Source organism: Taurulus bubalis (assembly GCF_910589615.1).
Source record: "Taurulus bubalis genome assembly, chromosome: 21".
Classification (NCBI taxonomy): domain Eukaryota; kingdom Metazoa; phylum Chordata; class Actinopteri; order Perciformes; family Cottidae; genus Taurulus; species Taurulus bubalis.
Genome location: NC_136609.1, coordinates 382,972 through 410,567, shown reverse-complemented (window position 1 = coordinate 410,567; position 27,596 = coordinate 382,972). Strand labels below are relative to the sequence as shown.

General features: G+C 45.0%; 1 protein-coding gene across 1 annotated transcript; it reads left to right on the top strand.

Annotated features, from left to right (window-relative positions):
- Positions 1 to 1,832: 1,832 nt before the first annotated feature.
- xdh (xanthine dehydrogenase) lies at positions 1,833 to 27,506 on the top strand (the record flags this gene model as incomplete). Its single annotated transcript, XM_079236763.1, has 34 exons — positions 1,833 to 1,895; positions 2,593 to 2,650; positions 5,378 to 5,474; positions 5,795 to 5,903; positions 6,527 to 6,653; positions 6,729 to 6,790; positions 6,876 to 6,941; positions 7,050 to 7,130; positions 7,293 to 7,437; positions 7,560 to 7,652; positions 8,236 to 8,387; positions 8,602 to 8,695; positions 8,940 to 9,234; positions 9,302 to 9,464; positions 9,843 to 9,932; positions 10,008 to 10,177; positions 10,274 to 10,400; positions 10,468 to 10,587; positions 10,719 to 10,815; positions 10,893 to 11,017; positions 22,867 to 23,000; positions 23,071 to 23,158; positions 23,539 to 23,625; positions 23,954 to 24,145; positions 24,225 to 24,370; positions 24,688 to 24,769; positions 24,843 to 24,938; positions 25,036 to 25,239; positions 25,314 to 25,366; positions 25,442 to 25,556; positions 26,100 to 26,165; positions 26,456 to 26,644; positions 26,719 to 26,886; positions 27,248 to 27,506. 34 exons carry the CDS (start codon positions 1,833 to 1,835, stop codon positions 27,296 to 27,298), a joined length of 4,005 nt encoding a protein of 1,334 aa, XP_079092889.1. The 3' UTR covers positions 27,299 to 27,506.
- Between the last annotated feature and the right edge of the window lie 90 nt (positions 27,507 to 27,596).

Sequence of the window (27,596 nt, the reverse complement as noted above, 5' to 3'; positions counted from 1 at the left end):
TTGTTCCTGAAGGGTTCTCTTGTTCCTGAAGGCTTCTCTTGTTTCTGGGGGGTTCTCTTGTTCCTGAAGGGTTCTCTTGTTCCTGGAGGGTTCTCTTGTTCCTGAAGGGTGCTCTTGTTTCTGGGGGGTTCTCTTGTTCCTGAAGGGTTCTCTTGTTCCTGAAGGGTTCTCTTGTTCCTGAAGGGTGCTCTTCCTGAAGGGTGCTCTTGTTCCTGGAGGGTTCTCTTGTTCCTAAAGGGTGCTCTTGTTCCTGGAGGGTTCTCTTGTTCCTGAAGGGTTCTCTTGTTCCTGAAGGGTTCTCTTGTTCCTGAAGGGTGCTCTTCCTGAAGGGTGCTCTTGTTCCTGGAGGGTTCTCTTGTTCCTGAAGGGTGCTCTTGTTCCTGGAGGGTGCTCTTGTTCCTGAAGGGTTCTCTTGTTCCTGGGGGGTTCTCATGTTCCTGAAGGGTTCTCATGTTCCTGAAGGGTTCTCTTGTTCCTGGGGGGTTCTCATGTTCCTGAAGGGTTCTCTTGTTCCTGGGGGGTTCTCATGTTCCTGAAGGGTTCTCTTCCTGAAGGGTTCTCTGGTTCCTGAAACCTATGAAATAAGAAAGAAATTAGAAGCAGTTTGATTATAAAAAAAATTACATTGAAGAAAAAGTGAAATAATTTGGAATGAAATGATTTGAAAATGTTTCAAAGTAATAAATACATTCATAACCATAAAGAAAGGGATCGTCTTCACGTTTAATGTTTCAATGTCGAGGAGAATAAATCTGATTTATTATTACAGACTGTTTGTCATGTGAAGCATCGGCCAATCACACAACTCCGTTTAACGCTCAGTGTTGTGTTATAAACACACTTTATTTATTTATTTATTATGGTGTGTGTGTGTGTGTGTGTGTGTGTGTGTGTGTGTGTGTGTGTGTGTGTGTGTGTGTGTTACAGTCTCTTGTTCTTGTAAACGCACGTTTTATTGGATTGTTTTTAAATAATAAAAAGATAAAACTTGTTTGTCAAACTCTTTGTGTGTCTGTTTACCTGTCTGTTGTCTGTCTGTATGTTACCTGTCTGTCTGTTACATGTCTGTATGTTACCTGTCTGTCTGTTCCCTGTCTGTCTGTATGTTACCTGTCTGTCTGTTACCTATCTGTTACCTGTCTGTCTGTTACCTGTAAATCTGAGATAACGTTTCTGTTGAATCAGGAAGTAAAACAAAGTGAAGACTTTTATTTTTACTTCCTCTTGATTGACGACTCATTCTGTTTCATATTTGTAAATACTTATATTTGTAAATACTTATATTTTTAAATACTTATGTGTATATACTTATATTTGTATGTATTTAAGTTATTTATATTGATATACTTATGTTATTATATTATACATGTGTGTTATTTATATTTGTACACATTGAGACATGTGTGTTTTACGGCGTCCTCTGGAGCACGTGAACGCCTCCTGACCGTGGCCGCTGTGAATAATTAACTGGTCCCGGTTATCTGTCTGGGGTCAAAGGTCACGTCTCCCAGTCCAACCCATTAAAACCATTCCACCCAGAGCTTTCCCTTCCACACTTTGATCATTCTGAAGACAATCAATCATCCTGATTCTGGCCATTGATGATCGGCGTTGAAGGGAAACTGTCGGTTGATTTCGGAGCACCTGAACGCACCGTCGGATTCGGCCGTGCCGTCGGGATTCAGAGTTTCGGGGTGCCCGCGGGTCCCTGAAGGCCACACCTCTCTGGAGGTCCACCCAGCGGCGCGGCTCAGCGCAGTCCGGACCACAGAGATCCGGTGACAGAGACCCGGTGACAGAGACCCGGCACCAGCACGCACAGCACCGGGACCATGGCCGACACCGAGACCCGCTGCGGGTCTGACGAGCTCCTCTTCTGGGTCAACGGGAAGAAGGTAACGGATACAGTGAGAAAACAAACAGGAACTTTAATAACTCGTGAAAGTAGAGACACGCTGAACAAACGGAGTTATGAAGGATTATTCATAAAAGATTTTCAGATTTTATGAGAATAAAAACACCAGCTGGGTTATTCAACAAGTTCAATTCATATTCAAAAATAAAGTCTAAATGATGTAAACATGAAAGACTGTTTTATTTACTTTTGATTTATTGGCCTCAAAGAAATACATCTGAAAACATCAGTTCAATTTGAGTTGTGTTATGTTTCTGTTTATTGCTATTTCTAATAACTTTAATAACCACCTTTAATTTGAGAAAGATAAAATATTCCTGTAATATCCCGCAGTGGGGGCGTTACAGGATTATTATTAGTGCTCAGGGAATACAAGATACAAGTAACATAAATAAACAGGAAAACAATAAAAACAGTAAAGAAGAATATTCAATATGCAGACTGAATAAAACAAGTATGTATAGTTGTATATTGCACCAGGTGAATGGTTACAGTGAAAAGGTAGAACTTTATTTATTTATTTAGTATACAAAATTACATAAATGAAATATAATTTTGCTTAGTTATCTGTCAATCAACAAATCGATTATTTTTATGTATATTTTTTTCTTTTTTAAAGTGATTTCGTATTTATTCCAGATTTAACAGGATTAACTTGGATTATTTTTGTGCTGCAGATTGTTGAGAGAAACGCAGATCCTGAGACAACCCTGCTGACATATCTGAGGAGGAAACGTAGGAACACACACACACACACACACACACACACACATACACACACACGCGCGCACACACACACACATAGACACACACACAAAGTAGTGAAGTCTATGCTTCATGTGTTAAAGCTGCATTCTCTCTCGACCACCAGGGGTGCCTCCTCTGGTTGTGTAGAAGTCTATGATTCATGTGTTAAAGCTGCATTCTCTCTCCTGACCACCAGGGGGCGACTCCTCTGGTTGTATAGAAGTCTATGCTTCATGTCTTAAAGCTGCATTCTTTCTCCTGACCACCAGGGGGCGACTCCTCTGGTTGTATAGAAGTCTATGCTTCATGTCTTAAAGCTGCATTCTCTCTCCTGACTACCAGGGGGCGACTCCTCTGATTGTATAGAAGTCTATGCTTCATGTCTTAAAGCTGCATTCTTTCTCCTGACCACCAGGGGGTGACTCCTCTGGTTGTATAGAAGTCTATGCTTCATGTCTTAAAGCTGCATTCTCTCCCCTGACTACCAGGGGGCGACTCCTCTGGTTGTATAGAAGTCTATGCTTCATGTCTTAAAGCTGCATTCTCTCTCCTGACCACTAGGGGGTGACTCCTCTGGTTGTATAGAAGTATATGCTTCATGTGTTGAAGCTGCATTCTCTCTCTTGACCACCAGGGGGCGACTCCTCTGGTTGTGTAGAAGTCTATGATTCATGTGTTAAAGTTGCATTCTCTCTCCTGACCACCAGGGGGCGACTCCTCTGGTTGTATAGAAGTCCATGCTTCATGTCTTAAAGCTGCATTCTTTCTCCTGACCACCAGGGGGCGACTCCTCTGGTTGTATAGAAGTCTATGCTTCATGTCTTAAAGCTGCATTCTCTCTCCTGACCACCTGGGGGCGACTCCTCTGGTTGTATAGAAGTCTATGCTTCATGTCTTAAAGCTGCATTCTCTCTCCTGACCACCAGGGGGTGACTCCTCTGGTTGTATAGAAGTATATGCTTCATGTGTTGAAGCTGCATTCTCTCTCTTGACCACCAGGGGGCGACTCCTCTGGTTGTGTAGAAGTCTATGATTCATGTGTTAAAGTTGCATTCTCTCTCCTGACCACCAGGGGGCGACTCCTCTGGTTGTATAGAAGTCTATGCTTCATGTCTTAAAGCTGCATTCTTTCTCCTGACCACCAGGGGGCGACTCCTCTGGTTGTATAGAAGTCTATGCTTCATGTATTAAAGCTGCATTCTTTCTCCTGACCACCAGGGGGCGACTCCTCTGGTTGTATAGAAGTCTATGCTTCATGTCTTAAAGCTGCATTCTCTCTCCTGACTACCAGGGGGCGACTCCTCTGGTTGTATAGAAGTCTATATAAATGACTCTACTTCTCTTGATGTATTCCCTCAGTAAACATTGTAAACATGAGTTTATGTCTCAATCTCTAGTTTCAAGTCTTCTTCAATACAGCATGATGTTCATTTAGTACATTATGGTCATTTAGAGTCAAACAGACCATAAAGCAGGGGACGCTTTAGGGCGGGGCTAAAGGTGATTGACAGGTCTCTACATCAAACCACTAATTATTGACAGTCTGTGGTGTTGGTGGACCGGTCAATGTAGACTCTCAAGAACCTGGTCCTGAAGTCGGGGACCATGAACGTGATGTTGCAACAGATTTACTGATGAATACGCTTCACGTGCACAGCTTCACGTGCACAGCTTCACGTGCACAGCTTCATGTGCATGTTGTGTGTCCCCCTCCTGGTTGCTTCAGATCCATCGGGTTTCCTGTTTCACAACTTCACAAAACTTTCAGTTCTTGTTTTCTATTTTCTTCAGGATGGATCTTCAGTCACGCGATCAATGACACATTTGTTCTAAAGAAATTAAAAAGTTAAAATGAAAGTTTTAGTGTTTTGTGATGTGGAGTTTGGTGATGTGGAGTATTGGTGTGACCATAAAAATTGAGGTCAGTGACCGTCTCTGAGATCACAATCAGCTGGTCGGAAGACAAAGTGTGAAAGAGACAGAACTGATGCTTCAGGAGACCTGGACCTGGCCCCTAGGAAGGTCCTCAAGGACCCCCAAGTCTCCTCAGTGGCCTCTGGGCTTCCTATGGCCCTGAGAGTCCCTGAGGAAGTCAGAGGAGTCTGACGGACGTTCTAGAGATCTAAACACGTGACTTGGAGCTTCTTCAAGGACCCCTGGAACCAGTTAGGCAAGAATCCTTTGACCTCAGTGTCCTCCTCAAGGACTATTTGAGTCTCCTCAATGACCTCTGGAACCTCCCCAGAGTAGCTCCTCAAGGACCCCATCAAAGGACTACTGCCACCCCTGAAGCCGCTCTGGTACCTTCTTGAAGAACTTGCGGTTCCCTACAAGGTTTACATTGACCTTTTCAGGTAAGGACCCTCAGAACCTCGTTGACGACTTCCCTTGTGTCCTTGAGGAGGTACCAAAGATGCCTCAGGTGACATGTTGAGGAAACTCGGAACTCCTTCAGGACTAGTTGAGTCTTCTTAAAACCCTTCAAGGACCAGTTGAGCATCGGGTCCCTAGTCAAACACTTCCAGGTGTCCAAGTAGAGGCGATATTGAACTCCCCTGGTTCAACCATGCGATAAATGAGGATGAGTTGTACCATCATGTATTCATTTACAGAAGAGCTGTTGTTGTTTGAAAGGTCTGGAGGTCCGAGGGTCTCTGAAAGCATGACAGGTCTCATGATCACTGGTTAATAATTCACGACTGCCTCTGTGTTTAGTGGGTTTGACAGGAACCAAACTGGGTTGTGCTGAAGGCGGATGTGGAGCCTGTACAGTCATGCTGTCAAGATATCAGACACACACTCAACAGCTGCTGTATCCTTAAAGCTGGTGTGTGTGTGTGTGTGTGTGTGTGTGTGTGTGTGTGTGTGTGTGTGTGTGTGTGTGTGTGTGTGTGAGTGTGTGTGCGTGTGTGTGTGTGTGTGTGTGTGTGTGTGCGTGTGTGTGTGTGTGTGTGTGTGTGTGTGTGCGTGTGTGCGTGTGTGTGTGTGTGTGTGTGTGTGTGTGCGCGTCTGATGAAGCGTCCCGTCAGCGGTCATGTGCTTCCATATGACACGTTCAGCCTTTCGTTCAGACAAACTGATTTCACAGCTGATGAATGAACTAAATGTGAGCAGATCCTTAACTGTCTCCAGTCACTATGCCGTCAACGCCTGTCTCGCCCCGCTCTGCTCCCTCCATATGGTCGCCGTCACGACCGTGGAGGGCATCGGCAGTGTCGCGAGGAAACTACATCCTGTACAGGTGAAACACAGCCACATGAACCTTTGTTTTTCTCCTTTGACTCCCATTGAAGTTAAGATGATAGCAGACTACTGGATGTCCTTGTAGAGACAATAACGACTGCCAGGTGTCCTTGTAGAGACAATAACAACTACCAGGTGTCCTTGTAGAGACAATAACAACTACCAGGTGTCCTTGTAGAGACAATAACAACTACCAGGTGTCCTTGTAGAGACGATAACAACTACCAGGTGTCCTTGTAGAGACAATAACAACTACCAGGTGTCCTTGTAGAGACAATAACAACTACCAGGTGTCCTTGTAGAGACAATAACAACTACCAGGTGTCCTTGTAGAGACGATAACGACTACCAGGTGTCCTTGTAGAGACAATAACAACTACCAGGTGTCCTTGTAGAGACAATAACAACTACCAGGTGTCCTTGTAGAGACAATAACAACTACCAGGTGTCCTTGTAGAGACAATAACAACTACCAGGTGTCCTTGTAGAGAAGATAGCGACTACCAGGTGTCCTTGTAGAGACGATAACAACATATATCGATATATATATGCTTAATAAATACATATATTAAGACTACCAGGCATTTTATGACATTATTATGAATGTGTCTTGGTGTTCAGGAGCGAATAGCGAGAGCTCACGGTTCTCAGTGTGGGTTCTGTACTCCGGGGATCGTCATGTCCATGTACGCTCTGCTGAGGAACAACCCAACGCCCAAAATGGCCGACGTGGAGGAGGCTTTCCAAGGTGAAGTGCATCAAACAACAAACGCTTAAAGACTAAAACTACAATTACAAAACTAAGAAAAGTGTATTTTTTCAGGAAATCTGTGTCGCTGCACCGGGTACAGACCCATACTGGAGGGATACAAGACCTTCACTGTGGTGAGATCTAGCTGTGGAACCAGGTCTCTCTAATCCTGCATCTCGATGACTGAAACAAGGTTCCCTGCCGTGTTTTTCCTTTTAGGATGGGGGGTGCTGTGGTGGCAGGGGGCGGGACAACGGCTGCTGTATGGCCAATGGGAGCGGAGCTGTGGAAAGCTCAGAGGAGGTCGTCGATGGAAGTCGTAACGATTTAATAAACAGTTTTCAGATCAGCAGTTTCATGTTTCTGACTGTAATCTGTGTGTTTTTGGTTCAGGAATCTACGTCTTTATTCAACGCAGCAGACTTCGCGCCCTTCGACCCCACACAGGAAGTCATCTTCCCTCCTGAACTCATGGTAAACAACACAAAACAGACTTTAATTTAAATCCTCAAAGACTCGTCTTCTGTGTAAAGCGGGACATTGTCAGCGTAGCGGTTGAGTGCCTCGTGTTGAGGGGAACATGCAGGTGATCTGGAGGCGACAGGAAGTTACTTGTCTCTTCTTCCTCCCATCTAGTCTCTGACCAAAGGTCAAAGGTCAGCCTTGCTGTGTTTCCGCGGCGACAGGACGACGTGGCTGCAGCCCGACAGTCTGGACGAGTTCCTGCGTCTGAAATGGATACATCCTGACGCCCGAGTGGTGGTGGGCAACACGGAAGTGGGTCAGTCTGCCTCACTTATTCATTCATTCATTTGTTCATTCGTTCATTCGCTCATTTGTTCATTCTTTCACTCATTCACTCGTTCATTCACTCATTCACTCACTCACTTATTGTGTGTTTAGGCATCGAGGTGAAGTTTAAGAACATGGTGTATCCGGTCATCTTGGCTCCGGCCTTCATCCCTGAACTGATCGAAGTGAGACACACTGAGGACGGTGAGGACTGAGACCTGGGCCTGATCTAGACCCCAAGCTGGGCCTGATCTAGACCCCAAGCTGGGCCTGATCTAGACCCCAAGCTGGACCTGATCTAGACCCCAAGCTGGGCCTGATCTAGACCCCAAGCTGGACCTGATCTAGACCTCAAGCTGGACCTGACTAGACATCAAGCTGGACCTGATCTAGACCCCAAGCTGGACCTGATCTAGACCCCAAGCTGGGCCTGATCTAGACCCCAAGCTGGACCTGATCTAGACCTCAAGCTGGACCTGACTAGACATCAAGCTGGACCTGATCTAGACCTCAAGCTGGACCTGACTAGACATCAAGCTGGACCTGATCTAGACCTCAAGCTGGACCTGACTAGACCTCAAGCTGGACCTGACTAGACATCAAGCTGGACCTGATCTAGACCTCAAGCTGGACCTGATCTAGACCTCAAGCTGGACCTGACTAGACATCAAGCTGGACCTGATCTAGACCTCAAGCTGGACCTGACTAGACATCAAGCTGGACCTGATCTAGACCTCAAGCTGCATAGTGCTGGATTCATGCTCTTAGTGTGTGTGTGTGTTTTCAGGCGTGGTGTTCGGTGCAGCGTGCACGCTCAGCCACATGGCGGCGCTGCTGAGGCAGGAAGTGGAGACTCTTCCTCCTCATCGAACTGAAGTCTTCCTCGCCGTTCTGGAGCAGCTGCGCTGGTTCGCCGGACTGCAGATCCGCAACGTGGCGGTGAGTCTGTTATGAGGAGGGTAGTTCATGGACCGTGGGAGAGTGGAGGCTTTCCCAGAAGATATTATTATTATATATATAATTAATATATATATAATATATTAATATATATATATATATATATATATATATATATATATATATATATATATATACGTATATATATATGTATATATATATATATATATATATATATATGATTCATTGTTTTCAGGCCGTTGGAGGAAACATCATGACAGCGAGTCCGATCTCAGACCTCAACCCTGTGTTCATGGCAACGGGCTGCAAACTCACACTGATGGATAAAGGTCACACACACACACACACACACAAACATGCACGCATGCACGCACGCACACACACACATATACAAACACACACATATACAAACACACACACACATATACAAACACACACACACACGTAAATGGTCATGGTGTGTTTACTTGTTCATGTGACCTTTAACTCGTTCTGTAAACACGAGAAGTAAAAAACCACGAGACCTAAATATACCTGTATGTGTGTGTCCGTGACCGTGACCTTTGACCTCAGACGGCAGCCGCGTGGTCCCGATGGACGCCGCCTTCTTCCCGGGCTACAGGAAGACGGGTCTGCGCCCGCAGGAGGTCCTGGTCTCCATCGAGGTCCCGTTCAGCCGGCGGACGCAGTTCGTCTCCGTCTTCAAGCAGTCGCCTCGCCGCGAGGACGACATCAGCATCGTCACGGCCGCCATGAGCGTCACCTTCGGGCCCGGCACCGCCGTCGTGGAGGAGCTGAGGCTGAGCTACGGCGGCGTGGCGGCCGTCACCACGCTGGCCACCGCCACGGCCAGAAAGCTGCTGGGGAGGTGACAGACGTGGATATATATATATGTGTATACGTGTGTGTGTGTCTTTAACTCTCGGGCTCGTCAGGTGCTGGGGGGAGGAGCTCCTGCAGGACGCTTGCTCCTCATTGGCTGAGGAGATGACCCTCGACCCCTCTGCGCCAGGCGGCATGGTGACGTACCGGAGAACGTTGACTCTCAGCCTCTTCTACAAGTTCTACCTGACGGTGCTGCAGAAGCTCAGAGCGCAGGTCTCTACTTTACACCCATGGCTCCTTTAAACCACTCTGACCTCGACTGACATCACTTCCTGTGTTGAACTCACTTCCTGTGTTGATCTCACTTCCTGTGATCTCACTTCCTGTGTTGATCTCACTTCCTGTGTTGATCTCACTTCCTGTGTTGAACTCACTTCTTGTGTTGATCTCACTTCCTGTGTTGAACTCACTTCCAGTTATCTCACTTCCTGTGTTCTCACTTCCTGTGTTGATCTCACTTCCTGTGTTGAACTCACGTCCTGTGTTGTACTAAGTTCCTGTGACATCACTTCCTGTGACATCCCTTCCTGTGACATCACTTCCTGTGACATCACTTCCTGTGTTGAACTCATTTCCTGTGTTGACCCTCAGGGTGTGACGGTGGACGCGGTCCGGCCCGACTGCCTGAGCGCTGCAGACCTGTTCCACACAGAGACCCCGTCCAGCCTGCAGGTGTACCAGGTACCAGCAGACGCTCTTTGTAGGATGAGAAGCCGTTTTAGTTTCCAGGTGTGTGACGTCACCTGTCTCCTGCAGGCGGTGCCAGAGGGGCGGGGCCAAGGCGACGCGATCGGCCGTCCCATGATGCACCTGTCGGCCTTGAAGCAGGCGACGGGCGAGGCGGTTTACTGCGACGACGTACCGCTGTACGAGAACGAGCTTTACCTGTCACTCATCACCAGCAGCAAAGCACATGCCCACATCCTGTAAGACACACACACACACGCACATGCACACGCACACACAAACACACACCTGTCTGGTCTGACCAGGTGTGTGTGTGTGTGTGTGTGTTTGTTCAGCTCCATAGATGCCTCAGTGGCGGAGGCCATGCTCGGCGTGGTCTGCTGCGTGTTTGCCGCCGACGTCCCCGGCAGCAACGCCACCGGACCGGTCCAGTACGACGAGACCGTCCTCGCCGACCGCCAGGTGTGTTTCTGTTTCTCCGGCCAATCGGGAGCCTCCCTCAGGTTGACACCTGTCCTCCTTGCTGCAGGTGACGTGTGTCGGGCACATCATCGGCGCCGTGGTGGCCGACACACAGATTCACGCTCAGAGAGCCGCCAAAGCCGTCCAGATCCAGTACGAAGAGCTGCCGCCGGTCGTCACCATCCAGGTGAGGCCGGACACACCTGGACGTTTTATTACGTACACAAGATAGCTCTGTATTTACCTGGGACGCTCACACCCAGAGGATCTTAAAACAAGCTCACCTGGAAGTGAACGTGTTGTGGGTTTGATTGACAGGAGGCCATTGCTGCCCAGTCCTTCTACCAGCCAATCAGAACCATCCAGAAGGGCGACCTGGAGGCGGGGTTTAAACAGGCTGACCACATCCTGGAGGGTGAGACTGGGACTTCCTGCTGATTCCAGCTGATCAGGCATTGATTACTGATTGATTACTGATTGATTATCTGACAGGTGAGATGCACATTGGAGGTCAGGAACATTTCTACCTGGAGACCAACGTCACGCTGGCTGTTCCTCGAGGAGAAGACGGAGAGATGGAGCTCTTTGTTTCTACTCAGTCTACCACCAAAACACAGGTAACACTACTCCTAAAGACAGGTAACAATACTCTAAACACAGCTAACAATGCTCCTAAACACAGATAACAATACTATAGAACACAGGTAACAATACTCTAAACACAGCTAACAATGCTCCTAAACACAGATAACAATACTATAGAACACAGGTAACAATACTCCTAAACACATGTAACAATACTCTAAACACAGGTAACAATACTCTAAACACAGGCAACAATACTATAGAACACAGGTAACAATACTCCTAAACACAGGTAACAATACTCTAAACACAGGTAACAATACTCCTAAACACAGGTAACAATACTATTGAACACAGGTAACAATACTCTAAACACAGGTAACAATACTATAAAACACAAGTAACAATACTCCCAACACAGGTAACAATACTCCTAAACACAGGTAACAATACTCTAAACACAGGTAGCAATACTCTAAATACAGGTAACAATACTCTAAACACATGTAACAATACTCCTAAACACAGGTAACAATACTATAGAACACAAGTAACAATACTCTAAACACAGGTAGCAATACTCTAAACAAAGGTAACACAAATATAGAACACAGGTAACAATACTATAGAACACAGGTAACAATACTCCTAAACACAGGAAACAATACTCTAAACACAGGTAACAATACTCCTAAACACAGGTAACAATACTCTAAACACAGGTAACAATACTCTAAACACAGGTAACACTAATATAGAACACAGTTAACAATACTATAGAACACAGGTAACAATACTCCTAAACACAGGTAACAATACTCTAAACACAGGTAACAATACTCCTAAACACAGAAAAACAATACTATAGAACACGGGTAACAATACTCCTAAACACATGTAACAATACTATAGAACACAGGTAACAATACTCCTAAACACAGGTAACAATACTCCTAAACACAGGTAACAATACTCTTAAACACAGGTAACAATACTCCTAAACACAGGTAACAATACTATATAACACAGATAACAATACTCCTAAACACAGGTAACAATACTATAGAACACAGGGAACAATACTCCTAAACACAGGTAACAATACTCTAAACACAGGTAACAATACTCCTAAACACAGGTAACAATACTCTAAACACAGGTAACAATACTCCTAAACACAGGTAACAATACTCCTAAACACAGGTAACAATACTATATAACACAGGTAACAATACTCCTAAACACAGGTAACAATACTATATAACACAGGTAACAATACTCCTAAACACAGTTAACAATACTATAGAACACAGGTAACAATACTCCTAAACACAGGTAACAATACTATATAACACAGGTAACAATACTCCTAAACACAGGTAACAATACTATAGAACACAGATAACAATACTCTAAACACAGCTAACAATGCTCCTAAACACAGATAACAATACTGTAGAACACGGGTAACAATACTCCTAAACACATGTAACAATACTATAGAACACAGGTAACAATACTCCTAAACACAGATAACAATACTCTAAACACAGATAACAATACTCCTAAACACAGATAACAATACTCTAAACACAGATAACAATACTCCTAAACACAGATAACAATACTCTAAACACAGATAACAATACTCTAAACACAGGTAACAATACTCTAAACACGGGTAACAATACTCTAAACGCAGGTAACAATACTATAGAACACGGGTAACAATACTCCTAAACACAGGTAACAATACTATAGAACATCCATCCATCCATCCATTATCAGCCGCTTATCCGGGGTCGGGTCGAGGTGGCAGCATGTTCAGCAGGCCGACCCAGGCCTCCCTCTCACCCGCAACACTTTCCAGCTCATTCTGGGGGATCCCGAGGTGTTCCAAGGCCAGCCGGGAGATATAATCCCTCCAGCGTGTCCTCGGTCTTCCCCGGGGTCTCCTACCAGTTGGACGTGCCTGGAAAACCTCTAATGGGAGGCGTCCAGGAGGCATCCTGACTAGATGCCCGAACCACCTCAGCTGACTCCTTTTGACACGAAGGAGCAGCGACTCGACTCCAAGCTCCCCCCTGATGTCCGAGCTCCTTATCTTATCTCTAAGGGTGAGCCCGGCCACCCTGCGGAGGAAGCTCATTTCGGCCGCTTGTATTCGAGATCTCGTTCTTTCGGTCACGACCCAGAGTTCGTGACCATAGGTGAGGGTTGGAACATAGACCGACCAGTAAATGGAGAGCTTCGCCTTCCGGTTCAGCTCCTCTTCACCAGGACGGACCGGTACAGCGCCTGTTTTATTGCTGCAGCCGCACTGATCCGTCTGTCGATCTCCCGCTCCACCTTACCCTCACTCGTGAACAAGACCCCGAGATACTTGAACTCCTTCGCTTGGGGTAGGCAGTTTGTCCCCACCTGGAGGGAGCAATCCACCGGTTTCCGGCAGAGCACCATGGCCTCAGATTTGGAGGTAATAACTCTCATCCCTGCCGCTTCACACTCGGCTGCAAAACGCCCCAGTGAATGCTGGAGGTCACGGTCCGAGGAGGCAAACAGGACCACATCATCCGCGAACAGCAGAGAGGCGATCCCGAGACTCCCGAACCGGATCCTCTCCGCCCCCTGGCTGCGCCTAGATATCCTGTCCATGAAGGTCACGAACAGGACCGGTGATAAAGGGCAGCCCTGGCGGAGGCCAACACCCACCGGGAATGTGTCTGACTTATTACCGAGGATACGAACACAGCTCCTACTGCAGGCGTACAAAGACCGGATAGCCCGTGCCAACGGGTCCGGCACCCCATACTCCCGCAGCACCCCCCACAAAAACCCCCGAGGGACCCGGTCGAAAGCCTTCTCCAAGTCCACAAAGCACATGTAGACTGGTTGGGCAAACTCCCAGGACCCCTCCAGTAGTCTCTGAGGGTAAAGAGCTGGTCCACTGTTCCACGACCGGGACGGAATCCGCACTGCTCGTCTTGAATCTGAGGTTCGACAAGCGGTCGGAGCCTCCTTTCCAGCACCCTGGCATAAGCTTTTCCCGGGAGGCTGAGCAGTGTGAAGTCACGATAGTTTGAGCACACTCTCCGGTCCCCCTTCTTGACGATGGGAACCACCACCCCGGTCTGCCAGTCCATGGGCACTGTTCCCGACCCCCATGCGACACTGAAAAGGCGTGTCAACCAAGACAGCCCAACAATGTCCAGCGCTTTCAGCATCTCAGGGCGGATCTCATCCACCCCTGGCGCCTTGCCACCAAGGAGCTTTTTGACTACCTTAGCGACCTCTGCCAGGGATATGGGAGAAACCACCCCAAAGACTTCCGGCGCTGCCCCCTCTCCGGGGGACATGTTGGCCGGGTTTAGGAGTTCCTCAAAGTGCTCTTTCCACCACCCGACGATGTCCCCAATCCGGGTCAGCAGTTCCCCCCCCCCCCTGCTGAGAACAGCCTGGGGTAGGCCCTGCTTTCCCTTCCTGAGCCGTCGGATGGTTTGCCAGAACTTCCTTAAGGCCAACCGAAAGTCCTTCTCCATGGCCTCCCCGAACTCCTCCCATGCCCGAGTTTTAGCATCCGCGACCATCGCAGCTGCAGCCCTTCTGGCCTGCCGGTACCCGTCAGCTGCTTCAGGAGACCCCTGGGCCAGCCAGGCCCGAAAGGCCTCCTTCTTCAGTTTGACGGCTTCCCTCACACCCGGTGTCCACCACCGGGTTCTCGGGTTGCCGCCACGACAGGCACCGATGACCTTCCGGCCACAGCTCCGAGCAGCCGCGTCCACAATAGAGGCTTTGAACATGGTCCACTCGGGTTCCATGTCCCCAGCCTCCCTCGGGATTTGTGAGAAGTTCTTCCGGAGGTGGGAGTTGAAGACCTCCCGGACAGGATCCTCCGCCAGACGTTCCCAGTTCACCCTCACTACACGTTTGGGCTTGCCAGGTCTTTCTAGCCGACTCCCCCGCCATCTGATCCAACTCACCACCAGGTGGTGATCAGTTGACAGCTCTGCTCCTCTCTTCACCCGAGTGTCCAAGACATACGGCCGCAGATCAGATGATACGACTACAAAGTCGATCATTGATCTCCGGCCTAAGGTGTTCTGGTACCAGGTACACTTATGAGCCACCTTATGCTCGAACATGGTGTTCGTTTTGGACAAACTGTGGCTAGCACAGAAGTCCAACAACAAAACACCGTTTGGGTTCAGATCGGGCAAGCCGTTCCTCCCAATCACGCCCCGCCAGGTTTCTCTGTCATTGCCCACGTGAGCGTTGAAGTCTCCCAGGAGAACTATGGAGTCGGCAGGCGGCGCCCTTTCCAGGACCCCTCCCACCGACTCCAAGAAGGCCGGATACTCCGAACTGCTGTTCGGTGCATAAGCACAAACAACAGTCAGAGCTTTACTCCCTGCAACCCGTAGGCGCAGGGAGGCAACCCTCTCGTTCTCCGGGGAAAACTCCAACATAGCGGCGCTCAGCCGGGGGCTCGTGAGTATCCCCACTCCCGCCCGGCGCCTCTCACCCTGGGCAACTCCAGAAAAGGACAAAGTCCAACCCTTCTCCAGGAGCTTGGTTCCAGAGCCCATGCTGTGCGTGGAGGTGAGCCCAACTATATCTAGCTGGTACCGCTCCACCTCCTCCACCAGCTCCGGCTCTTTCCCCGCTAGCGAGGTGACGTTCCACGTCCCTAGAGCTAGTCTATGCTGCCGGCGATTGGCTCACCCAGGTCTCCTGCCTGGCCCGCCGCCCGGTCTGCATAGCACCCGACCCCGATAATTCTCCCCGCGGGTGGTGGGTCCACGGGGTGACTGCTGCTCCATGTTGTTTCTTCGGGCTGAGCCCGACCGGGCCCCATGGGCGAAAGCCCGGCCACCAGACGCTCACCGACGAGCTCCCCTCCTGGGTCTGGCTCCGGGAGGGTGCCCCGGTTTCCCTTGTCCGGGCGAGGTAGCTTTAGACCGTGGGCTGCTATTCATAAGAACACGGGTAACAATACTCCTAAACACATGTAACAATACTCTAAACACAGGTAACAATGCTCCTAAACACATGTAACAATACTCCTAAACACATGTAACAATACGATAGAACACAGGTAACAATACTATAGAACACAGATAACAATACTCTAAACACAGGTTACAATACTCTAAACACAGCTAACAATGCTCCTAAACACAGGTAACAATACTATAGAACACGGGTAACAATACTCCTAAACACATGTAACAATACTATAGAACACAGATAACAATACTCTAAACACAGATAACAATACTCTAAACACAGGTAACAATACTATAGAACACAGATAACAATACTATAGAACACAGATAACAATACTATAGAACACACATAACAATACTCTAAACACAGGTAACAATACTCTAAACACATATAACAATACTATAGAACACGGGTAACAATACTCCTAAACACATGTAACAATACTATAGAACACAGATAACAATACTCTAAACACAGGCAACAATACTCTAAACACAGGTAACAATATTATAGAACACAGGTAGCAATACTCCTAAACACAGTTAACAATACTCTAAACACAGGTAACAATACTATAGAACACGGGTAACAATACTCCTAAACACATGTAACAATACTATAGAACACAGATAACAATACTCTAAACACAGATAACAATACTCTAAACACAGGTAACAATACTCTTAACACAGCTAACAATGCTCCTAAACACAGATAACAATACTCTAAACACAGGTAACAATACAATAGAACACGGGTAACAATACTCCTAAACACATGTAACAATACTATAGAACACAGAAAACAATACTCTAAACACAGATGACAATACTCTAAACACAGGTAACAATACTCTAAACACAGCTAACAATGCTCCTAAACACAGATAACAATACTATAGAACACAGATAACAATACTCTAAACACAGGTAACAATACTCTAAACACAGCTAACAATGCTCCTAAACACAGGTAACCATACTCTAAACACAGGTAACAATACTATAGAACACAGGTAACAATACTCCTAAACACAGGTAACAATACTCTAAACACAGGTAACAATACTATAGAACACGGTTACAATACTCCTAAACACATGTAGCAATACTATAGAACACAGGTAACCATTTCTCCTAAACACAGGTAACAATACTATAGAACACAGGTAACAATACTTCTAAACACAGGTATCAATACTATAGAACACAGGTAACAATACTTCTAAACACAGGTAACAATACTATAGAACACAGGTAACAATACTCCTAAACACATGTAACAATACTATTGAACACAGGTAACCATTTCTCCTAAACACAGGTAACAATACTATAGAACACAGGTAACAATACTTCTAAACACAGGTAACAATACTCTAAACACAGGTAACAATACTACTAAACACAGGTAACAATACTCTAAACACAGGTAACAATACTCTAAACACAGGTAACAATACTCTAAACACAGGTAACAATACTCCTAAACACAGGTAACAATACTCTAAACACAGGTAACAATACTATAGAACACGGGTAACAATACTCCTAAACACAGGTAACAATACTCTAAACACAGGTAACAATACTCCTAAACACATGTAACAATACTATAGAACACAGAAAACAATACTCTAAACACAGATAACAATACTCTAAACACAGGTAACAATACTCTAAACACAGGTAACAATACTCTAAACACATGTAACAATACTCCTAAACACATGTAACAATACTATAGAACACAGAAAACAATACTCTAAACACAGATAACAATACTCTAAACACAGGTAACAATACTCTAAACACAGGTAACAATACTCTAAACACAGGTAACAATACTCCTAAACACATGTAACAATACTATAGAACACAGAAAACAATACTCTAAACACAGATAACAATACTCTAAACACAGGTAACAATACTCTAAACACAGGTAACAATACTCTAAACACATGTAACAATACTCCTAAACACATGTAACAATACTATAGAACACAGAAAACAATACTCTAAACACAGATAACAATACTCTAAACACAGGTAACAATACTCTAAACACATGTAACAATACTCCTAAACACATGTAACAATACTATAGAACACAGAAAACAATACTCTAAACACAGATAACAATACTCTAAACACAGATAACAATACTCTAAACACAGGTAACAATACTCTAAACACAGGTAACAATACTCCTAAACACATGTAACAATACTATAGAACACAGAAAACAATACTCTAAACACAGATAACAATACTCTAAACACAGGTAACAATACTCTAAACACAGGTAACAATACTCCTAAACACAGGTAACAATACTCTAAACACAGATAACAAGACTATAGAACACGGGTATCAATACTATAGAACACAGATAACAATATTATAAAACACAGATAACAATACTCTAAACACAGGTAACAATACTCTAAACACAGATAACAATACTATAGAACACGGGTAACAATACTCCTAAACACATGTAGCAATACTCTAAACACAGGCAACAATACTCTAAACACAGGTAACAATACTATAGAACACAGGTAACAATACTCCTAAACACAGGTAACAATACTCTAAACACAGGTAACAATACTATAGAACACGGGTAACAATACTCCTAAACACATGTAACAATACTATAGAACACAGATAACAATACTCTAAACACAGGTAACAATACTCTAAACACAGGTAACAATAGTCTAAACACAGCTAACAATACTCTAAACACAGATAACAATAATATAGAACACGGGTAACAATACTCCTAAACACATGTAGCAATACTCTAAACACAGGCAACAATACTCTAAACACAGGTAACAATACTCTAAACACAGGCAACAATACTCTAAACACAGGTAACAATACTATAGAACACAGGTAACAATACTCCTAAACACAGGTAACAATACTCTAAACACAGGTAACAATACTATAGAACACAGGTAACAATACTCCTAAACACAGGTAACAATACTCCTAAACACATGTAACAATACTATAGAACACAGATAACAATACTCTAAACACAGATAACAATACTCTAAACACAGGTAACAATACTATAGAACACGGATAACAATACTATAGAACACAGATAACAATACTATAGAACACAGATAACAATGCTATAGAACACAGATAACAATACTCTAAACACAGGTAACAATATTATAGAACACAGGTAGCAATACTCCTAAACACAGTTAACAATACTCTAAACACATGTAACAATACTATAGAACACAGGTAACCATTTCTCCTAAACACAGGTAACAATACTATAGAACACAGGTAACAGCACTTCTAAACACAGGTAACAATACTATAGAACACAGGTAACAATACTTCTAAACACAGGTAACAATACTATAGAAGACAGGTAACAATACTTCTAAACACAGGTATTAATACTATAGAACACAGGTAACAATACTTCTAAACACAGGTAACAATACTATAGAACACAGGTAACAATACTCCTAAACACATGTAACAATACTATTGAACACAGGTAACCATTTCTCCTAAACACAGGTAACAATACTATAGAACACAGGTAACAGTACTTCTAAACACAGGTAACAATACTATAGAACACAGGTAACAATACTCCTAAACACAGGTAACAATACTCTAAACACAGGTAACAATACTCTAAACACAGGTAACAATACTCCTAAACACAGGTAACAATACTCTAAACACAGGTAACAATACTATAGAACACAGATAACAATACTCTAAACACAGGTAACAATACTCTAAACACAGCTAACAATGCTCCTAAACACAGGTAACAATACTCTAAACACAGGTAACAATACTATAGAACACAGGTAACAATACTCCTAAATACATGTAACAATACTCTAAACACAGGTAACAATGCTCTAAACACAGATAACAATACTATAGAACACGGGTAACAATACTCCTAAACACATGTAACAATACTATAGAACAAAGATAACAATACTCTCAACACAGGCAACAATACTCTAAACACAGGTAACAATACTATAGAACACAGGTAACAATACTCCTAAACACAGGTAACAATACTCTAAACACAGGTAACAATACTCTAAACACAGGTAACAATACTATAGAACACGGGTAACAATACTCCTAAACACATGTAACAATACTATAGAACACAGATAACAATACTCTAAACACAGATAACAATACTCTAAACACATTTAACAATACTCTAAACACAGCTAACAATGCTCCTAAACACAGGTAACAATACTCTAAACACAGGTAACAATACTTTAGAACACAGGTAACAATACTCTAAACACAGGTAGCAATACTCTAAACACAGATAACAATACTCTAAACACATTTAACAATACTCTAAACACAGCTAACAATGCTCCTAAATACATGTAACAATACTCTAAACACAGGTAACAATACTTTAGAACACAGGTAACAATACTCTAAACACAGGTAGCAATACTCTAAACACAGGTAACAATACTCTAAACACAGGTAACAATACTCTAAACACAGGTACCAATACTCTAACCACAGGTAACAATACTATAGAACACAGGTAACAATACTTCTAAACACAGGTAACAATACTATAGAACACAGGTAACCATTTCTCCTAAACACAGGTAACAATACTATAGAACACAGGTAACAATACTCCTAAACACAGGTAACAATACTCTAAACACAGGTAACAATACTATAAAACACGGGTAACAATACTCCTAAACACATGTAACAATACTATAGAACACAGAAAACAATACTCTAAACACAGATAACAATACTCTAAACACAGATAACAATACTCTAAACACAGATAACAATACTCTAAACACAGGTAACAATACTCCTAAACACAGGTAACAATACTGTAAACACAGATAACAATACTATAGAACACGGGTAACAATACTATAGAACACAGATAACAATACTATAGAACACAGATAACAATACTCTAAACACAGGTAACAATACTCTAAACACAGATAACAATACTATAGAACACGGGTAACAATGCTCCTAAACACATGTAACAATACTATAGAACAAAGATAACAATACTCTAAACACAGGCAACAATACTCTAAACACAGGTAACAATACTCCTAAACACAGGTAACAATACTCTAAACACAGGTAACAATACTATAGATCACGGGTAACAATACTCCTAAACACATGTAACAATACTATAGAACACAGATAACAATACTATAGAACACAGATAACAATACTCTAAACACAGGTAACAATACTCTAAACACAGATAACAATACTATAGAACACGGGTAACAATGCTCCTAAACACATGTAACAATACTATAGAACAAAGATAACAATACTCTAAACACAGGCAACAATACTCTAAACACAGGTAACAATACTCTAAACACAGGTAACAATACTCCTACACACAGGTAACAATACTCTAAACACAGATAACAATACTATAGAACACGGGTAACAATACTATAGAACACAGATAACAATACTATAGAACACAGAAAACAATACTCTAAACACAGGTAACAATACTCTAAACACAGATAACAATACTATAGAACACGGGTAACAATACTCCTAAACACATGTAACAATACTATAGAACAAAGATAACAATACTCTAAACACAGGCAACAATACTCTAAACACAGGTAACAATACTATAGAACACAGGTAACAATACTCCTAAACACAGGTAACAATACTCTAAACACAGGTATCAATACTCTAAACACAGGTAACAATACTATAGAACACGGGTAACAATACTCCTAAACACATGTAACAATACTATAGAACACAGATAACAATACTCTAAACACAGATAACAATACTCTAAACACAGGTAACAATACTCTAAACACAGCTAACAATGCTCCTAAACACAGGTAACAATACTCTAAACACAGGTAACAATACTATAGAACACAGGTAACAATACTCCTAAATACATGTAACAATACTCTAAACACAGGTAACAATACTCTAAACACAGGTAGCAATACTCTAAACACAGGTAACAATACTCTAAACACAGGTACCAATACTCTAACCACAGGTAACAATACTATAGAACACAGGTAACAATACTTCTAAACACAGGTAACAATACTATAGAACACAGGTAACCATTTCTCCTAAACACAGGTAACAATACTATAGAACACAGGTAACAATACTCCTAAACACATGTAACAATACTATAGAACACAGGTAACCATTTCTCCTAAACACAGGTAACAATACTATAGAACACAGGTAACAATACTCCTAAACACATGTAACAATACTATAGAACACAGGTAACCATTTCTCCTAAACACAGGTAACAATACTATAGAACACAGGTAACAATACTTCTAAACACAGGTAACAATACTCTAAACACAGGTAACAATACTCTAAACACAGGTAACAATACTCTAAACACAGGTAACAATACTATAGAACACAGGCAATAATACACCTAAACACAGGTAACAATACTCCAAAACACAGGTAACAATACTCTAAACACAGGTAACAATACTCCTAAACACAGGTAACAATACTCTAAACACAGGTAACAATACTATAGAACACAGGTAATAATACTTCAAAACACATGTAACAATACTCTAAACACAGGTAACAATACTCTAAACACAGGTAACAATACAATAGAACACAGGTAACAATACTCTAAACACAGGTAACAATACTCTAAACACAGGTAACAATACTATAGAACACAGGTAACAATACTATAAAACACAGGTAACAATACTCCTACACACAGGTACATAACATACATGTATAATATGCGGGCCCTGCTCCTTGTCTGGCAGGCCCTGGTGGCCAAGGCGCTGGGTGTCCCTGCTAACAGGGTGGTGGTCCGGGTGAAGAGGATGGGCGGAGCCTTCGGGGGGAAGGAGACTCGAACCACCGTGTTGTCCACCGTGGTCGCCGTGGCAGCCAACAAGTATGATCTGTAGTTACTTTCTTTTTGTCTTAAATACAAGTTCTAAGTCTGTTCTGCTGTCTTCTGTCAGGCTGAAGAGGCCTGTGAGGTGCATGCTGGACCGGGACGAGGACATGCTGGTGATGGGGGGAAGACACCCCTTCTATGGAAAATACAAGGTGAGAAGTTGCCCCCAGATAGAGGAGTTGCCCCCAGCCGGAGAAGATGCCCCCAGTTAGAGGAGTTGCCCCCAGCCAGAGGTTGACCCAGCTATAGGAGTTGCCCCCAGCTAGAGAGGTTGCCCCCAGCTAGAGAAGTTTCTCCCAGCCGGAGAAGTTTCCCCCAGCTAGAGAAGTTTCCCCCAGCCGGAGAAGTTTCCCCCAGCTAGAGAAGTTGCCCCTTGCTAAAGAAGTTGCCCCCAGCTAGAGAAGTTTCCCCCTGGCTAGAGAAGTTGCCCCTTGCTAGAGAAGTTGCCCCCAGCTAGAGAAGTTGCCCTCAGCTAGAGAGGTTGCCCTCAGCTCCGGTTGTTGTAGCTTCACCTGTGACTCTCTCCCTGCAGGTAGGGTACCTCGGCAGTGGGAAGGTAGTTGCCCTGGACGTGTCGTATTACAGCAACGCGGGCAACTCCATGGACCTCTCTCTGTCGGTGAGCATCCTCATGACCACAACGTGCCGCTCTCTGCCGGCTCTGACTCTCTCTGACTCTCACTGACTCTCTCTGACTCTCTCTGACTCTCTCTGACTCTCTTTGACTCTCACTGACTCTCACTGACTCTCTCTGCCGGCTTTGACTCTCTCTGACTCTCACTGACTCTCTCTGACTCTCTCTGACTGTCTCTGCTGGCTCTGACTCTCTCTGACTCTCTCTGACTCTCACTGACTCTCTGACTCTCACTGACTCTCTCTGACTCTCTCTGCCTGCTCTGACTCTCTCTGCCGGCTCTGACTCTGACACTGTCCCGTTCCCCCTGCAGGTCATGGAGCGCGCCCTGTTCCACATGGAGAACTCGTACAGCGTTGCCAACGTGCGCGGCCGCGGCTTCATGTGCCGCACCAACCTGCCCTCCAACACGGCCTTCAGGGGCTTCGGCGGGCCGCAGGGCATGATGGTCGCCGAGAGCTGGATCACCGACGTGGCTCAGAGTCTGGACCGGCCGGCCGAGGAGGTGCGTGGCCATGCGGGTGTTGAACAAGTTAATTCTGGCGGGTGAGCTGCGTCCAATCGGGGACTCCCTATCCCTGCAGGTGCGCCGGTTGAACCTGTACGTGGAAGGTGAGTCGACGCCCTACAACCAGATCCTGGATCAGCTCACCCTGGACCGCTGCTGGGACGAGTGTCTGGCCCGGTCCGGATACCAGCAGCGCCGAGCCGCCGTCGACCTCTACAACAGGTGAGCTGTGTTCAGTGAGTACACACCTCTACTACAGGTGAGCTGTGTTCAGTGAGTACACACCTCTACTACAGGTGAGCTGTGTTCAGTGAGTAGACACCTCTACTACAGGTGAGCTGTGTTCAGTGAGTACACACCTCTACTACAGGTGAGCTGTGTTCAGTGAGTACACACCTCTACTACAGGTGAGCTGTGTTCAGTGAGTAGACACCTCTACTACAGGTGAGCTGTGTTCAGTGAGTACACACCTCTACTACAGGTGAGCTGAACCCCGCTGGTTGACATGAGCTCTACCTGTGCTTGATGTTTCCTGCCAGGCAGAACCGTTGGACGAAGCGGGGCCTCGCCATCGTCCCCACCAAGTTTGGCATCAGCTTCACGGCCGCCTTCCTCAACCAGGTGTGACCACCTACCTGTGAAAGTGAGTGAGCGGTGAACATGTGTGGTTACTGACGTCACGCGTGTGCTTCAGGCCGGCGCTCTGGTTCACGTCTACACCGACGGCTCGGTTCTGTTGACCCACGGAGGGACGGAGATGGGACAAGGACTCCACACCAAGATGGTCCAGGTACCTGAACTACCCGGACCTCTCCGCTGGCTTTGGAAAGCCATGGAGCCCTGCGGGCCTCCGGCCTCTCCTAACACAGCTGTGCTTGTGGGTCCAGGTCGCCAGCCGGGTTCTGGGTATCCCCTGTTCCAAGATCCACATCTCAGAGACAAGCACCAACACGGTGCCCAACAGCAGCCCCACCGCCGCCTCCGCCTCCTCGGACCTCAACGGGGCCGCCGTGCAGAGCGCCTGTGTGGTCCTTGTGAAGCGCCTGGAGCCCTACAAGACCGAGAACCCCAAAGGATCATGGGAAGACTGGGTGAGCGGTGTGCTGAGGATATTCTGTTTGCCTTCATTCCAGTGAGTCAGGATTAAGTTGTTTCTCTGGTCCAGGTGAGAGCGGCGTATTTCGACCGGGTCAACCTCAGTGCCAACGGCTTCTACAAGTAAGTCTCCATTCCAGCGACCTGTTGATCCATCAAATCCAAGATGGAGTTTCACGGTTCCTCGTTTCTTACCAGGACTCCAGATCTCGGTTACGACTTTGAGACAAACTCGGGTCGAGTGTTCAACTACTTCAGCTCCGGCGTGGCCTGTTCAGAGGTGGAGGTGGACTGTCTGACCGGGTCCCACAAGGTGCGCTGCACAAAACACAAAGTCTGGAACCGCCTGGCCCGTTAGAGGCTGTCGGCTCTAAATGGATGATGGTGTCCCACAAGGGTCAATACCAGGCCCCTCATAACTCTACGGCATTTCAGTTTTTGCTGACGATCCCATCCTGTACGGAGCATCTCAGTACCGTTCAACAAGATACGTGTTATTACATGTGTTATTACATGTAGAGTACATGTGTTTATTACATGTATAGTACAGGTGTTTATTACATGTGTTATTACATGTATAGTACATGTGCTTATTACATGTGTTATTATGTGTTTATTACATGTATAGTACATGTGTTTATTGCATATCTTTATTACATGTTTATTACATGTATAGTGCATGTGTTTATTACATGTGTTTATTACACACGTGTATTACATGTGTTTATTACATGTGTTTATTACACACATGTATTACATGTGTTTATTACACACGTGTATTACATGTGTTTATTACACACATGTATTACATGTGTTTATTACACACGTGTATTACATGTGTTTACATGTGTTGTAGAACCTGAGCAGCACCATCGTGATGGACGTGGGTCACAGCCTCAACCCGGCTCTTGACATCGGTCAGGTGAGTGAATGAGTCGTAGCTCCTAGAGCTCTCCTGTAGCTCTCCTGTAGCTCTCCTGTAGCTCTCCTGTAGCTCTCCTGTAGCTCTCCTGGAGCTCTCCTGTAGCTCTCCTGTAGCTCTCCTGTAGCTCTCCTGTAGCTCTCCTGGAGCTCTCCTGTAGCTCTCCTGGAGCTCTCCTGGAGCTCTCCTGTAGCTCTCCTGTAGCTCTCCTGGAGCTCTCCTGTAGCTCTCCTGTAGCTCTCCTGGAGCTCTCCTATAGCGCCCCCTTGAGGTCCCGTGTGTCTCCTCAGGTGGAGGGGGCCTTCATGCAGGGTCTGGGTCTCTTCACCACGGAGGAGCTGCGTTATTCGCCCCTGGGGGTCCTCCTCACTCGGGGTCCCGGTTCTTATAAGATCCCGGCTTTCGGCGACATCCCCACCCATCTCACCGTCTCGCTGCTCCGGGACGCACCGAACGACAAGGCCATCTTCGCCTCAAAGGTCACGCCTCCAGAACCCCTTTGAACACACAGAACCGCTGAAGACCCCGTTTTAACTCGTGTGCTCCTCTGCAGGCCGTCGGTGAGCCTCCTCTCTTTCTGGCCTCTGCCAATTTCTACGCCATCAAAGACGCCGTCACCGCCGCCCGGGGGGAGTCGGGCCTCGGCGGCCCGTTCAGGCTGGACAGCCCCGCCTCCTGCGAGAGGATCCGCATCGCCTGCAGCGACAAGTTCACCAGACTGGTAGGAACGATTTCATGGAACGAGTGGATCAATGGAGGCAGAAGATGTTATCTTTCAGTAAATATAAATAAATAAATATAAATAAAAGTTCAGTTTGAAAAGCTTGTATGCATGATTATCATGCAGTGTTGTTATTGGTGTGTTTATGAACAGCACATGTTTAAAATAAAAACATGAAGATATGAACCTGTGTATTATTAGAATAGCTTAGTATTGGATGTACAATGTTACTGGGCCAGTGTAATATAAAACACCATGTTATACTATGTAGTAGGGGGTCCCTCTCAGTTTGGGGGTCCTTGATTTAATATACTGGAACCAGTAACTCCAGTTAACATACCGACCGCTCTTCTTCTTCCAGTGTCCTCCTCCAGAACCTGGTACCTTCACCCCCTGGTCTGTCCAGGTCTAGGACCAGAGGACCCCCAGCGAATAAAACATTATTTCTTTACAATATTTCACTGTAAATCCATTTAAATGAATTAAACAGATATTTCAGCTTACAGTAATCATTAGATATATAATAATTGTTTACATTGATTGGTGCTGCACGTTTATATGGATTAATGATCACGGTTATGTTCTGTAGAAGTATTGCATCGTATGGATGAAATCAATAAAGCACATTTTGCTGGATGTTTAGTCACATGTCAGTTATTGAAGCTAAATATATTTGAATATAAACTCTCTCTAACATAGGAGCATTTAAG